Genomic DNA, 16,523 nt, shown 5'->3' on the forward strand with positions numbered 1-16,523 from the left:
TATGCTTCCATGCTTTAAGTAATCAAACGGTATTTTTAACACGAATTTTGCACACAGATTAGTGCAGCTCTACATTCTATATTGTCATAACGTAAATATAATATAACACTTGATCGATTTTGAACACAATCAAATACCTAGTTTGTATAAGTTTGCTAATTTCAAGTACACGCACCTAAGTATCGCTGATCTAAGGACGATGAATACTATCTTTTCGTGATACAGTTTTTACTAGTATGAAACGATGATAGGGTTAATCAGTTTAATGACAGCCACTAAGTTACCTATAATAATGAAAGTTAACTTTGAATAATAATTAGTTATATTGTGTTTAGTTAATTGTATAGATTAAGAAGCTGTATACTGGTTGTTTTCATATTTTAATAAAGATTATTATTATTATTCGAAGCACAGGTCCGGCCACATAATATGGAGTATTTCTATCATCTCTGGTCTGGCGTACAACAGTATCAGCTCGAACCATTTGACCGCGTGCAACGCAGAGCTGCTAACTTGGCGTTTCGTAGAGTCGTCGCTTGATTATCCCTTCAACGACGCTACACAACAGGGATGTGCACCGCTTACACATAATTATAGAAATAAAATAAACCAAATAATTACTGTCCACAGGTCGCCAGTTCAAAGCCCACAAAGTGATTCTGGCAGCATGCAGCAAGCATTTCCAAGAGCTGTTCGACACAGCGCCTCCCAGCCATGCTGGTGCATGTTATGTCATCCTCGAGGCAACAAGTGCAGACAACATGCAGGCACTCCTGGAGTTCATGTACAAGGGGGAGGTACATGTCAGCCAGGATGCGCTCTCCAGCTTCCTGAAAAGTGGAGAGAACTTACAGGTACATAATTTATTAATTTAATATTATTTAGCATATCATATTATTGTGTTACGGTCTGAAGGGCGCCGTAGCTAGTGAAATTATTGGGCAAATGAGACTTAAAATCTTATGTCTCAAGGAGACGAGCGTTAAATTGTTGTGCCGATCAGTATTTTTGGGATTTTTAAGAATCCTAAGTGGTACTACATTGGTGCTGCGCGTACCAGTTACCATCAACTGAATGTCCTGCTTAACTCTTATTGTCATAAAAAATATAATCGCTGGTATTTTATGTGTTTGGATGTAGTTAATTTTAAAGTAAGAAAGATATTTTATTCACTTTGGTCAAAATGACATTAGAATGTCAAAGACTTTCCCACCACTTCTGAAAAGTTGAGCTTTGAAGAAGCGCCAAGAAACTCATTGCCACTCTTTTTAATAATATATATTTACAGTTTCAGTACAATGTGTGTACAAAGTGATGCACCAAAATAACTGATAATACAATTTAAATAACAACAATTTGCAACACTAGCTGAATTTCAGAAGCATTGTCATTCTTTAAATTATGTGTAATTCTATTAAGACCAGTGCAGAACTCTTTAAAAATGATAAAAAGTGAAAGAAAATTGTTGGATGAAACCTATTCAAAACAGAAGAGAATACAACAAAAATGAAAGGAAAAATATATTACGGCTGATCTAGGTTTAGAAAGTGGAAAAGCTCCCTTTTCCAATTTCAATCGGTTTCATCCTACTATTATTTTTTATAAGTTCAAACTGAAATAGCATTTCTTTGTAACAAAACAAAGCTAGAAATCAAATGAGTTCTTGTGATTTCGCAGTGAAGTCGATCAATTCGTGGTCGTCTGTATATAACAGGTTAACATGAGTATACACATTTTTTTAAAGTACAATAATTGTATTAAAATTCCACGTTTATTTTAGATGATTCTCGATCTCTTTCTCTGTATGAGCCACAGAATCACCGTTAGTGTAACGAAACACTCCACGTGTCGATGATAATTCTTATCATAATCTAAGATATCATGTGACATGATCATATCGAGGAAATAAATTCAAGGTGGTCTAAACATTGGAGGTATGAATATAAATGAATCACATTATTGTGTACGATTCAAAAATCCTAATCTAATCTGCACAAATAGAGTGGCTATTAATCAAATTAAAGATTTCTTTTTTATATCAGTTAGTCGCCATCGCTTTACAAATAGAAGTCTTGGAGAGACGACATGACACGAGATACTTAGTCTTAAATAAAGTTACACGAATTAAATTTGAACAATTAAAGAAGGTGTACCCGTTTTTTTCGTTAGAATTCAGCTGATGGTAATTGATACGCCCTGCCCAATACAATGCAGTGCTGCTCAGAATTCTGAGCGGCACTACAACCGCGCTCGTCACCTTGAGACATAAAATGTAAAGTCTCATTTGCCCAGTAATTTCACTAGCTACGGCGCCCTTCAGATTGAAACACAATAATGCTTAAATATTACTGCTTCACGGCAAAAATAGGCGCCGTTGTGGTACCCATAATCTAGCCGGCATCCTGTGCAAAGGAGCCTCCCACTGGTTTTTTACTCGTTGCACGTTGTGTTAAGTTACATTAAAGATAGGCAATGCATCTGAGAATCGTCTTGTGTTACAAACAGCTTGGCTGCCCTTACGTTGGCTATCCTCCTATTAAAGAAAAAACAATTAAATTGGTAGCTCCCATTTTCTCACAACGATTACCTTATATTTCCAGGTTAAAGGTCTGTCAATGGAGATGTCTCAAGATGCATGGGTGAAGCAACAAACCCAAGCATCGAACGAACGTCACCAAGCCAGAATCAAGACCAGCCCGACCTCCGGGACAGCGACCTGTGAGGCCCAAGAGGGTCCGCAGACACACACAGCGACATTCGCACCGATATTGCCACAGTATGGAATGCCGATTCATGGAGGAGGGTCGATGGGGAGATATGCTCCTCCTGCCCATCTGCCCATTCACTCGACCACGCACCGCAGACCACCGCCTCCGAAGCCATCTCCATCGCAGAGTCCTCATCCAAGAAATTACAGGTATACGTTTTACACATCATTTCAATTACTATATATTTATTTATTTTATTTATTTGTTTATTCAGGAACAAAACAGTCTTTTACAATAGTGAGTTACAAATATACATAAACTAGAAGACAAAACAGTTCCATAAATTAAATACTAATTATGTTTATAATGGACAATAAGGCAAAACAAAAAACAACAAACAACATAGATATTTTAAACCAAAAGTAAAAACTACAAAATTACAATGCACAAAACGAAAACTTAAACAGTTATAAGAATAAAGTTAAGAACACGACACAACAACAATGATTTCATTATTTAGAGTTATTAATTTTTTAAATTGAGTATAATATCACCTACTATTTTCTTATATTTTTGTTTATTTAATGAAAATATATCAATTTCAGTAAGATGTTTATTGTACTTACAAACAACAAGAGCGCCTCACAAATGTATTTCCTGCATAATTGCTTTTAAGAACTTCCTACCAAATCGGGTGGTGAACATTAACTAGAATCTTTGATTCAAATCAATTGAAAATCACTTTTATTCATGTAGCTCAAGGAAATTACATGAATGTCAAATTCTTACCATGACTTCGGAAAAGATTGAGAAGAAATGGCAAGAAACTCGTTGCCACTCTTTTAAATCAACATTTACAGTTTCATTTCATTGTTTTACACATTATTTCAATAACAATATATCTAAAATGATGCAAAAATTCTCAATGCCTTACGAGTAAGTAAAAAAAGTATATCTTAACTAATGAGTTAAAATATAAGATTTATTCAGTACATTATATAGTGTGAGTACATACATCAATCCACATACACCTTAAATAAGTAAAGCTCTTATAAACAATATGATAATTTTAATTTTAAAAACATGAATATTAAAATAATGGATCTAATGATGGAACTGATTAAAATTCAACGGCAGTAACTGACATGTGACAACTCCGATGCTAGGAGTTTTTGTTTTTAGTTTCGATTCAGTCAAATCTGATTTTCAGGGAACTCTCGTTCACATACCATAAAGCTCCTTGTACGATGTATGATACGACAAAAAAGCGTGTACACCTTTCTTAAAGGCCCGCAACGCTTCTGTGATTTCTCTGGTGTTGAAAGAGAATGTGGGCGGTGGTGATCACTTAACACCAAGTGACCCGTACGCTCGTTTGTCCTCCTTTTGCATTACAAAATGTAAGGTTGAAACGTATAAAAAAGAGAACTTCAAACGAAGTAGATCGTCCACAAGACTCATTATAACTTCATTCTGTCTTAAGACGGTCTTAGATAATATAACTTTAATTATTCATGCACTTAATATTATTCATAGCTTAATAGTTTTTTAGTATTAACCTTGTAAGAGAGGAAGTCAAGTCATATTGGAGTAATTATCACTCAAGGATGTTAGATGTGCATAAAATTGTAATTAATAATATAATAGTAATATTGACATACTTTAACACAATTAATCTTGCTCCAAACTAGGCATAGCAAAGTATAGGTGCAATACATATGAGAATATATCCTATATTCAATACGATATATATACTTGTATGCTATGAGTCGGAAACAAAAATATTCATCTTATCTGTATTTGAAACGACACGGGGAAGATACTCAGTGGGCTTCTTTTTTTATAAAAATATCGTTACAGTGGTCGTTCCATTTCCAATCTTTGGTATCATTGAAAAGCAATTTAACACATGAACGTTTCTTAACAATTGTTTTGAATTTCGTAACACATTTGTGTTGTAAATTTTCTGAGATCATGTTGTTACACGACAGACTTACTACCTCGCCTTAATCGAGTAGTAGGCATAACAAGCTTACGTTTTATTTCTAGTATTATGAGGATCATAATCTCCGCTTTAAGTATTCTTCTCTAGATGTCGTAATAAAAGTCCCAAATTGAATTCCAGGCAAAGTTCATCATCATCGCATTGCGGCAGCGTCGCTGATGAGCCGGATACCCGCTCATCACCTGGTGCCAGCGCCAGATACGAGGAAAACCCTGACTCAAGCATGCCCAACGCGATCAAGAACAACGGCTACGACAGATCTGCTTCAGCTAACGAGGAGATGGGAGATCGATTGAACAATGAACAAGGCGCCGAAGGTATTCCTTTCAAAATATCTTAATTTTTATCATAAACAACACATCAAAAGACAAATATAGACAGATTTTTTTTTGTTTATATAATCATAAAATCTTCTATAGTTTAAACGGATTAAAGATATTTCGACAGTTTAAATAATTTTACGACCGAAAAATGAAATAGGATTTGCATCGAAGACATTTTATGATTATGATATAATCTTTAGCGGAAATTAATTTGCAGTATCATTATAATGCGTCACAGCTTTGAAATTTAATATTAGAAAATAAATAATATGTGAATTTCTTGTGCTGAAATTTTATCGGCAAAGTTTAAGAAAAAATATGTAAACATATACTTAATTCGATCTTTGTTATTGCCACCAATCTAAAATTTATATGAAAGTGTTTACACCTTCCACCTTCGCACGACACGCCACAAATTAGGATATCAACCCCACCATCTGGATGTGTGGCGGTCCGCCACAGTGCGGTTTTCAAGGAGCCTTCTCCCTCGTACTACAAAGCTGTGGAATGAGCTTTCTTGTGCGGTGTTTCCGGGACGATACGACATGGGTACCTTCAAAAAAAGCGCGTACAGCTTCCTTAAAGGCCGGCAACGCTCTTGTGATTCCTCTGGTGTTGCAAGAGAATGTGGGCGGCGGTGATCACTTAACACCAGGTGACCCGTACGCTCGTTTGTCCTCCTATTCCATAAAAAAAAATGTATTGGACTTCAAAAAAAATCGATTATTTAATATTTACATACACACGAATCAGAAATTAGGAGATCCGTAAGAGAAGCAAAGACATCGCCTCGATCGATGATTGCGAAACGGAAGTGGCAGTCAAATCATGGCATCCAAATTTCCTTAAAGGCTATGTAGAATAGAACAGGTAGCCTCTAAGGAAATTTAGATGATTTTAATTTGGTCCTTCGGTATTTCCAAACACAATTAAATTTTCCAAATTAAGTCGCCTGTGCGTATTGTGTGGCCAAAATAAGAGAGAATACGTTTTTTGCCTGAGGAGGAGAAATATACTTACTGACAGTGGGCAGGGCACAAATTTCGACGGACAGATGGCCGTTGGTGCAGTAAAGTCCTCGAAAGGCCACCATGTACCGGAAGACGCTGTGTAGATAGGCCTCGACAAGATGGACCGATGATCTGGTCAAGATCACCGGAGTAGCTTGGATGAGACCAGCGCAGGACCGATCGTAGTGGATATCTTTAGGGGAGGTTTTTGTTCATCAGTTGGGTGTCTTCCGGCTGTTGACTCCTTCCAGCTATATTCCAAAGTAATGAGGCCAGCAAGACCTGATCGTATACGTCCTGCGCATTACAATGAAGTGCTTATCAGGATTCTTACTTTTACCCATTAATTTTACTAACGGCGCCCTTGATACGTATACAAAAATGATCGCATACCGTACCTTCTATATAATATTACAATATTCTGTTATATGCTGCTGAAAATCAGCGCTGTGTTGGTATTATACCCAACGCAGAGTGCCGCTGGGTCAGCTCCTTTTGATAGCAATAACTGCTCCAAACACTCTTAAATTATAACCACTATAATGTTATGCATATTTGTTTTTTTTATGTTATTAGTTCTTTTTTTTTACCTCTGTAAGTTTTTTTTAACTTGTATAATTATGTGTGGTTTGTTTTGTTATTTTATAAGTTAATTATAAAATAACAAAATTATGTTATTATATATAGTTTTGTTATAAGTTTCCATTCCTTCATTCATTCATTCATATTATACATTTTTCAGTAAATTTAACTTTGTATTTCAGATTTACGGATAAAGAGTGAGATAGAATACACGGGATACAACAACTCGCCGCCGCCACCGGTTCCCATCCCCACCAGTAACTACCACGAGAAACCGCACGAGACATCGCCCGTCACGCCGAAACCTAGCCCCGACATCTGGCCTGCTAAGATCATTACAAGCAAATCTGGAGGAATCGCTACACCCGACGGTAAACTTTTTACAAACTGTTTTGTCAAAATGTACCGTTTTTTTATGAAAATAAGGGACGAGACGAGACGGACGTTTAGCTAATTGATACGCCTTGCCCATAAATTCTGACTGGCGCTACAATTGCGGTCGTCATCTTGAGAATGTTAAGTCTGATTTGCCCTGTATTTTTCACTACCTACGGCGCCCTTCAGACCGAAACACAGTAATGCTTACACACAGTAGTGTGAAGCAGTAGCTTCACGGCAGAAATAGGCATCGTTGTGGTAACCATAATTTAGCCGGCATCCTGTGCAAAGGAGCCTCCCACTGGTAAACCGTAACCGTAAACTTTTTTTTAAAGTTACAATTATAGGAAAAGTTATGTTTTCAAAAAATATACTAAAATCAAATAAGTAAGCCATTTATTTCTTGCTTTTACAAAGTTTTTTAAAAATTGTAAGTAGATTTAGTTAGTATGAACCTCAGATTGGGTAAAGGCCTCCTCAAAAGATGCCTATGCGTCTCTCTCCTGTTTGTCTATGCGTCTATCCAGTTTGGGCCAGCTGTCCATCTGAGGTAGTCTTCCCATCTGTTTAGTGGTCTCCCTCGGCTTCTCTTGCCTGCTGGGCTGCTACACGATGTTACTCTCGCAGTCCATCTCTGGTCTGTCATCTCGCGACATGGCCAGCCCTTTTCAGTCCAGTTTTAATGCATAAGTATGGTCCTTAGTTTTAATGCATAAGTTAGAGCGCCTGTGGCATTCATGGTTTTTCTTATCTTAGTATGTCTTTTTTATTTACACGCTTTTTATTAGCTTCACCTGTATGTATATTTGTTTGTAACCGACTCATTTGGACGCCATTTTGACACACTTAAAACTATCAGATTTCGTTCAAACTTCGTAAATTTATTGAGGACCGATGACATTACATTAATTTGATAAAATTATTCCATTTTTCAATTTGCAAAATAAGATTTTTGTTAATTTATATAATATTCATATATCGTCTATAAGGCTATTAATGATATTAATTTTATATTTCAACTATTATCTTTAACCGATTTATCTAATATTAGGAAATTTTCGAATACCAAAGAGAATTATTAATGCAACAATGCAAAAAATAGTTTAAAAAAATCATGGTCTTTTATATAAACCAAACTAAAAAGCAGGAAATATTTTAAATTTATTAGTTCGCTTTTCGATAAAAAGGGTGTTTTTTAGTTATTTTTAACTACTATTTATTAGTTGATGATTTTGTTTGGTGTTTGTGTTCGTCGAGATTGTGATTTTCTTTGGAGGGTTATAGTCACGGTGACCAACCAGGTTTAGGATTTATTATGTTTTTTTTGTATTGGAATATTTCTTTGTTGGATCTGTGTGAAGAGTAGCTAATTACTATGTATTGTTTTAGAGATTCTTTATTTTTGCAGTGTTTATATTTATTAAGAAGTTTATTGTATTAATTGATTGATTGATTGAATGATTTCGATTACTTCTTCTAAGAACACACAGCATGTGTGTTATTCTCGCCGTGAAGTCGTGCTTTTGTGATTTGATTGTGTGTTTATTTCCGTTGGCTTGTCCTAGGTAGATTATTGGTGATGGAGAAAGCTTTCATTTAGATATTTGTTTAGGTATGATCAGTTTGTCATATTTTAGGAAAGCCATGTTTTTTTTCTCTCTCTTTTTTTAACTGTTCCTGTAGTTGTTTCCTCTTTTTTAAAACGTGTTTAGGGTAGTCTTCTTTTATATGTTAGCTTGTGTCTATCGTTTTTCTTCCCTAGCTTTTTAACTTCTTGTAGGTCACTATACGATAGTTTGACTGAAAAAACTGTTCTAACCATTTGAGCATATTTTTTCTAGAGTATCATATGAATATTCCAGTTCTTCAATGTTGAAGAAAACTATACTTCTTTGTCTCGCCTGCTTTTCTGCAAAGTAAATTCTTTTCTCTTAATCATCTACTATTTCCTTTAATTATTCATGTTTCTCTTCTAATGCAAAAAATTTTTAATCTTATATATTTTCTATTTTTTTTGTGTAAGTCGTTCCGTCACGTTTTTCCCACTTTCTCTGATCGCTTTTTTGTGATCATCTAATTCCAGTTGGATTTTTTTGAGAGCTTTCATAATTTCGTCCATGATTGTTATTATGGTTTTTCAGTAATTGTTTGTTTACATGGATCTGTCGCCCTCTAGTGCCGTGTCTTAGTATTTATTTTGAGCTAAACGTTAAATCAATGCGCTGTCTCAGAATCCAAGTAGTAGTGCGTGCTTGTATTAACAGATGGCGTTGCTAGGACCAGAGTTTTGTTGGATGACTGAAATTCGTGGTTTCTAATTTCAAAAGAGGTTATCTTTTCAATAAAATGAAATTATTAGCACTATTGTTTGTTCTTAATCACTCCTGAGCGCCAAATAATGGTAATGGACGAAAAGTTCACAAGTCACAAGAATTTTGTCGTTTAACTTTCTTCGCATGTTCCAAGACAAGCTCCCTTCCACAATATCTCTTTATTTTTATTTAATATCCTTTTTTAAATATTTTATTTTGAATGGTTTTAACGGAGCCGATGTTAGCTGTGGCACGGCACTATAGCGCCCTCTCTCATTCATAAAATATCACTTATTATTTATGTAGATTCTGAATGAAAAAACTGTAAGTATATATACATTATAACATATTTCAAAATAAAAATAGAAACGGATACTATATTACTTACAGGATGTTCCAAAATGATGTTATGGAAAATTTATTAATTGAGGTGAATTATGTATTTTTATTTTTGAATATATTTTTCTATGGTAAAGGTTAAGTAGCACTACCCTTCTGTTCATTTTATGTCGCCATTATTGCGCCACGCTATATATAAACATAGCATACATACAAAATAATACATTAATTATACATATAAGTTGTAACAATGGAATAAAGAAATTCTTATATAATTATTTAACCTTCAATATAAGACGTAACGTAAGTATTTAACTGTATAAATGAAGCAATGCTTATAACTATACTAACAATGCTTAATTATGATAGCATGAGGACAAAATTGTTGCTCAAGAGGACAAAATTGACCTCATGTTGCTTAAGGTTACCAAGATAAGTGGTAGAATTTCCGCAATGGACCGCTAGGCTGATCCGTTGAACGAAATAGCTGACAGCGCTTGGGTTACCAGTAGCCCTATTAAGGCGCCAAGATTTTGAACATGTTCCGCACCTCTGTGCCCCACGGGCCAAGTGTCTCGACACCAAACGTTATTTAGAACTTTTCATAATATTATGGTAGCTTGAGAAACTTGAAACTATGCTTACAAATCATTGTAGGTATAATAATATATAAATCATTGTATTTGTTAGATGCGGTTACTAATTATGACAGTAATGACGACCATCATGTTCATGAAGCATTCTTACACACACAATGAATTCAAGCTCTTAAGATTGATGCATCATTTATATTAATACAGTTTATTCTTTATTACTTTTTATGATATATTTGATATTGTAAACTTTGCACGCAAACGACTCATATACAGATGCAGCACCGTACAAATGAATTAGTTATTTATATTACAGCAATTGTAAAATACTCTATTTGATTGAAAAGAGTAGCCGTTGAGTTTCTTATATTATATTCTGCTCACGAGCTCTACCGATTAAGAGGAAAAAGGTGACGATTGTTGTGAACGTATATTACATTTCAATAACCTTTTGACGGATAGCATTGGACATAACTATGGGTAGATAAGATCTTGTCATTATACGGTGACAGCAATGTATCCGTAAGTTAAACTAAGGGCAGATAGGTTATTGAAAACGGCCAATATATCAAGGTGAGATATTTATTTATTTATTTATTTATTAGAAAAGGCTTACCAACTAGACACACAATTAATATTATGACTACTTATAATATAAAATTTCTTATATTTATATTTGTATATCTAACTTATAGGTATGCACAGCGTTGCCTTCATTTATTATTGTAGTATAATAAAGTCAAATACTTTGACTTTACAGGAAAGAAACTAAAGTGTCCATACTGCGAGCGACTTTACGGATATGAGACCAACCTGCGCGCGCATATCCGGCAGCGACATCAGGGCATCCGTGTGCCATGTCCTCATTGCTCCCGAACCTTCACTCGCAACAACACCGTACGCCGCCATATTGCCCGGGAACACCGTCACCAAGTCACTCCACACCTCCCCCAAGGGCCTCTCCCGAACCACGCGCCGTAAACCCTTTTACGTTATCCCAAACCTATCAACCAATCTACCTCTGTTCTTTCCGACCGGTTCGCTCTTTTCATCCGAACCGCGTCCCTTGTAACACGTGTACAATAATAATACCTCGTTTATGCATATTTTACGTAACGATAATCTACCTCAAAATTTGATCTTAAGGATTATTTAAGATTTTGACATGCGATTATTATAATATTGTTACTTAATTATTTTGTATGTGACATTAATTATTCTGTGTTCATTTCTTGGTACCGTGTTTTAAACATATTTTTGTACCTATTCACCCCAAATTACGTACCTTATTCGACTGTGAAATGAAGTTACCTTTGTAGAAGTTTTATTTTGAGCTCTCGCTCATTGTGACAAAGCTTATTTTGTATTCTGAGCTGGTGAATCGAATAATTATTGATGTTGAGACTGATGGTCATAGGCTTAGAATGTAAATAATAGGAGAATGTATATCGCCGTGGCCTAGGTTGAGACAAACATTAAACTGTGGCAATCATTTTGAACAACCATAGGTATTCTATAACTTAATGATTCAATAGAACTTAGAACCAGGTTAAGTTTTATAATTTTAACACATAACTGTGATACAACAGAACATGCTTTTTATTTTAGTCACTGGCCACGCTATCTAACAACAGTTTTTATTTTGTACAGTGAATGGTTTTAGTTTGTACAAAGTACAATTTGCCCTAGAAACATAAGTAGTTAGGTAAGAACGTTATTATTTGCTGTAAGTTTGTATGTTGTGTGCATGGATTCACAATTGGTTACCGTCGTCAACCCTGGCGCGCCTCTAGGGGTGTTACTATTGAGACCAAATATTATATGTTTTTGTGTGATGGTATCGATTTAACATTCCGTCGTGATGTGCATTTGAAAGGCCACTTATTTTGTACCTAGTCATGTCGAGTGCAACCTATTGAGATTCGCAATATTTAAATGGAGCTATCAATGTCGTATGTGCTATATCGTTGGGCGACATTGCGGCTTTTAGAGTCTGCATTTTAATGAAACAAAATATGGGAGAGTGCCAAATAACTTCAATATTAAGTTGACATTTATTTATTTTTATATTTTTTACGTTAAGTGTGGATGTGGCGACTGTGTGCTATTCCTGATATTTAGGAATGAGTTGCATTCATATTAATAATATTTATATTTTAGGTTACCTACAGTTTATTTAAACAAAGGCTTTATGAAGGCTCAGTGATTGCGTCACACATTACGTGTATATTATAATCAGCTTAACGTTACCTGGTTTAGTGTCGGTATATAAGAATATCATATAATTAGAGGTTCCTTATTGTAAGGATATTAATATTTTCGAATAGTAATTGTTGTCTCTACATATTCTTCATTTACACAAAGAAGCTATTTTACAAATACCTCAAAGATTTTATGCAATAGTTTTATATTATTATCTATATTTTATATATTTACTATTTATAGTTTGTCATTAAATGGTTCCTTGTTCAAATCATCTTATTAAGGGTATGTAGAGTTGGAACGGTGATGGTGTAGTTCAAAATTATAGTTTGGCCTAAATTATTTGGAACAGAATTGATCTGTTCTTGGGATTTGGATTTTAACAGATTTTTTGGCGGATTATCTGTAATTGCGATTGCATAACTCTCAAAGTGTTAAGTTTTTACTTTATTTAGAAAGTGCGACTTTTTGTTATGCACGAGATCCCTTTGTATTTTGTGGGTATTGTTTGTAATGTAATTTCAAAATATTAATTGAAACGTTTTGCTAATGTGGTTTAGGTAGCTAAATCTAATACCACATTGTGGTGAATTTGTCTACTTACTTAACAAGATAGAGGGATGATTGTTTGCTCCTAAACCGTTAAAACTAAATAATGGCATTATTTCGTTAACCGTTGTTAAGTAATGTTTTCTATCGATTGTATTGTTAAATTTATTTTTGATTATATTTGATTAACATTAGAACGTTTTATTCTGTTTTTATAAGTTCGTTTGTTTCTTATGAATTTAGAATTCATAAATGTGATTTCTTTTTGACATTTAATGTTTTTGTGATACACTAATGCATGATGCATTAATGCATAATGTTCAAAAGCGGGGTACAGAATCATGTTATGATTATTTTGTCTTCGTAAACACTCAGTACCATTATGCCATTGTTTGATGTAGTTTTGAGATGTACGAGAAGATGGTGGGCAATTTTAAAATTTCTCAATGTTAATAATTTTAAGTGAATGTGAATTCTTCATCGTTTATAGAATTGATGTGTTAGGATAATGCAAGCACCCCGCTTGGGCCGATCTCTAGCACTACGATATTTTGAAATTTGTAGACAAGCTTATACATTGAATGTGTTGTGAAGTTCTGTTGTTAAAACTGAAACCTTATTCAAAAACAAATCATTGTTGATGAATCGCTTTGAACTGAATCGCATCCGACTTACATGTTCGATTTCCATTTTATTTCTAACGTGCAATAGTCAATGACTCAAAGCTGCATTTATTGTTTATGCTACACATTCATTTGGGTTTGTATTAGGTAAGTTATAAGTTAGTTTTAAGTGTAAATATATCGCGATATGTCGTGATGGTAAAGCCAAAGATTGTTACGGGTATGGTGACCCTCTGCCGTCACAAGAATCGTGTTGTATTTATTCATTCAGAAAGTTCTAGAATGTTAATTCAATGCAATTCATCTTCTGAATGTTAATTACAATACGATTCGATTAATTGTAAGTTTATCTACCTCGAGGTTTATAATTAGTTTAAGATAGATTTTTTATGAGAAATTAGTTTAAGTGAGACTAAAATAACAAAGAAGTACAAATGTACTGACTAGCTCAGGGTTCAATTTCTGTTAGAACACTTTTCTTTATGCGTTTTGGAATCGTCTTCGATTCATTCTTTAATTAAAGTGATCCTTATTGACACAAACCTAATATGGTTATAGAATTCTTTCCTGTATAAAGATACAAGAACAGTAAATGAAACAAGTTTTTCTTCTACGTTTCAAAGTCCGGAAATACAATAATTTAACATACTTTTCACAGAACAGATTCAAAATAGAACGCTGAGAATTTTATGGGGAATTCTTAATTTAAGTCATTTAATCAAATGGAATTTTGTGTTCGAACAATAGCCTTATAATATTCTAGAGTATAGACAAATAAAAAAAAAACAAAGCGAGAGAAAAGGTTTAACGAATCTGTTGTGACTATTACCCACTTTGTTTGACAGGTCATAAACAGTCCGCCATGCATGGAATTCGCTCCATAGTACTTTTAGGCTGGGTTGCATCATATTATCTGTTATAGTCAAGGCTTAAGTCAAATTTAACGTTAACAGTAATACTGACTTTAACATAGACTGCGGAACGTGTTGCACCATCGTATTCCTTGGCATAGTTAAAGTTAAAAAGTGAAATATAAAGTCTGGATCGAATATTTATTTGAAACTTTTGATATGTCTCCTTTTAGCTATTTAACATTAACAATTAACTGGCGAAGATTGGATGGTTATGGTTAATAGTTAAAATTATGACGTCATCTAAAATTGTCAAATGGTGCAACACATTTTTGCTTTACCAGTACTTTAACATGTTTGATATTGCTAAAGTTAGTAGGTGCAACTCAGCCTTAATATCGAACCACTAGCTAACCCACACATTCATAAATCAAAATTGGTATTGCTGTATCAGGCTCTCAGGTCGGCTATACTCTAGAATATTTTAAATCTGGTTTGAACGAACGACACACATCGGCGAGTATTTGTTACAAAAAAATTATGAAGATGGATCTGTGACAAGTTTTCACAATTTAATTTAATTAATCCTAGAAGTATGGGATATCACTTTAAAAATAACAAATTTTTGATTTGAAAGAGCGACATCTCAAGTCAATTTCCTAATATGCAATTATTGGGCTTGAGCAGGTTATCGACTGTCAAGTAGATCTTGTAGATGGAGCCACAACCAGAGAGTTGAACAAGATTTACGAAAGATACGTCACTCGAATGGCCCGAATTGAAGCGAAGAGCGCTCGGATGGAAGCCAAGAGGTCGCCAGTTCGAGTCCCGCATCGTTTATAAATTTTGGTTACAAATTTAATGTAATATTGAAGATATTGCATCACTGAGTTAGTCTTTAGTATGATTCACTTGGTTGTGCTCAAGAATTATATTAATATCCGTCGTTGTACTTGAGCTGAGTTGAGTCTTCTTTTTAAGTGTTAATTAGAGTAGTTATTATAATCTCATTCACTTTCTACCTCATTTTAACCTAAGTCGGAGATCGGCCCTAGTACCTCACTCTTCGAGAGTATAAAAACAATTATTATTATTATTTCATTATTTTTTAATCTTTTCCCCAGTTATTTCTTGTTTTGCGTAGATGTGATGTTACTATGTTTTAAGGAGACGAGAAAAAAAAATATTATTTTGTTTGTTTCTGCGAATTAAAAATGTAACAAAAATAATTTTTAATTTTGGTTTTGTTTTCTTTTTGTTTCCTTTATTTTCCTTTCACTCGACAAGTTACACCCGTCCATGTTTAAAGTTTATTGTAAGTTTAAGTATTGTTTAAGGAATTAACAGGCATTCGTATTTACATTTAGAATCATGCATTGAATTGTTTTTTAGTAAATTAAATGAGGCTTCACAAAATAACTCGGTCAGAATATTTTTTTCTCAAGTTTTGTTACTGAAAACTAATATTTTATGGTAAAGTAAAATAAATATAGAAATATACTATATATTATTACGATAGGCTTTATTGAAACTAATTTTAAGAATCTTAAACAATAGCCAGCACCCACTAGTAGAAATGTATGCACTGTTGTTATCTATATTTTGATCAAACGATATCTACTTATATTGTTTCCAATCCAAAATACTTTATGTTAGCCTAGTACATTTATTTGAAGCTCAGAATAGCTTACACCTGATTTATATCATTTAATCATTAATATTTAATTTATTTTTCCATTTTCGAAATAATAATTATTACTTTCACGAAATCGTCTTCATTTCTGTACATACTACATTTTCCATAAATGATCTATTTAACATCATAAGGTGTTTCGATGTCATTATATTCTTGATGTTAAACAGTGCGAGAATAATTCTCCACTAAAAAAAAAGTAAAAAATTAAGAAAAAAAAAATATAAAAAACAACGAGCACGGTTATTATTCAAAAACTAAAGTACAAATTCATGTCTTAAGGTCAAGTACAAATTTAAATACTTACTAGTAAAAGTTTCGGGTTAAAATTAAAATTTAACGGATTTTATGTAAG

The 16,523-nt window shown here is 33.9% G+C and overlaps 1 protein-coding gene across 2 annotated transcripts in view; it reads left to right on the forward strand.

Annotated features, from left to right (window-relative positions):
- The window catches only part of LOC126969247 (zinc finger protein chinmo-like), a 95,321-nt gene extending 79,610 nt beyond the window's left edge, over positions 1-15,711 (forward strand). For both annotated transcript variants that reach the window (XM_050814618.1, XM_050814617.1), the window contains exons 3-7: positions 631-854; positions 2,601-2,917; positions 4,834-5,030; positions 6,811-6,999; positions 11,011-15,711. In XM_050814618.1, coding sequence (XP_050670575.1) covers positions 631-854; positions 2,601-2,917; positions 4,834-5,030; positions 6,811-6,999; positions 11,011-11,231 — 1,148 coding nt within the window. In that variant the 3' untranslated portion in view covers positions 11,232-15,711. The remainder of the gene's footprint in view (positions 1-630; positions 855-2,600; positions 2,918-4,833; positions 5,031-6,810; positions 7,000-11,010) is intronic.
- Positions 15,712-16,523: the final 812 nt, after the last annotated feature.

The sequence above is a fragment of the Leptidea sinapis genome, chromosome 17, assembly GCF_905404315.1.
Source record: "Leptidea sinapis chromosome 17, ilLepSina1.1, whole genome shotgun sequence".
NCBI lineage: Eukaryota > Metazoa > Arthropoda > Insecta > Lepidoptera > Pieridae > Leptidea > Leptidea sinapis.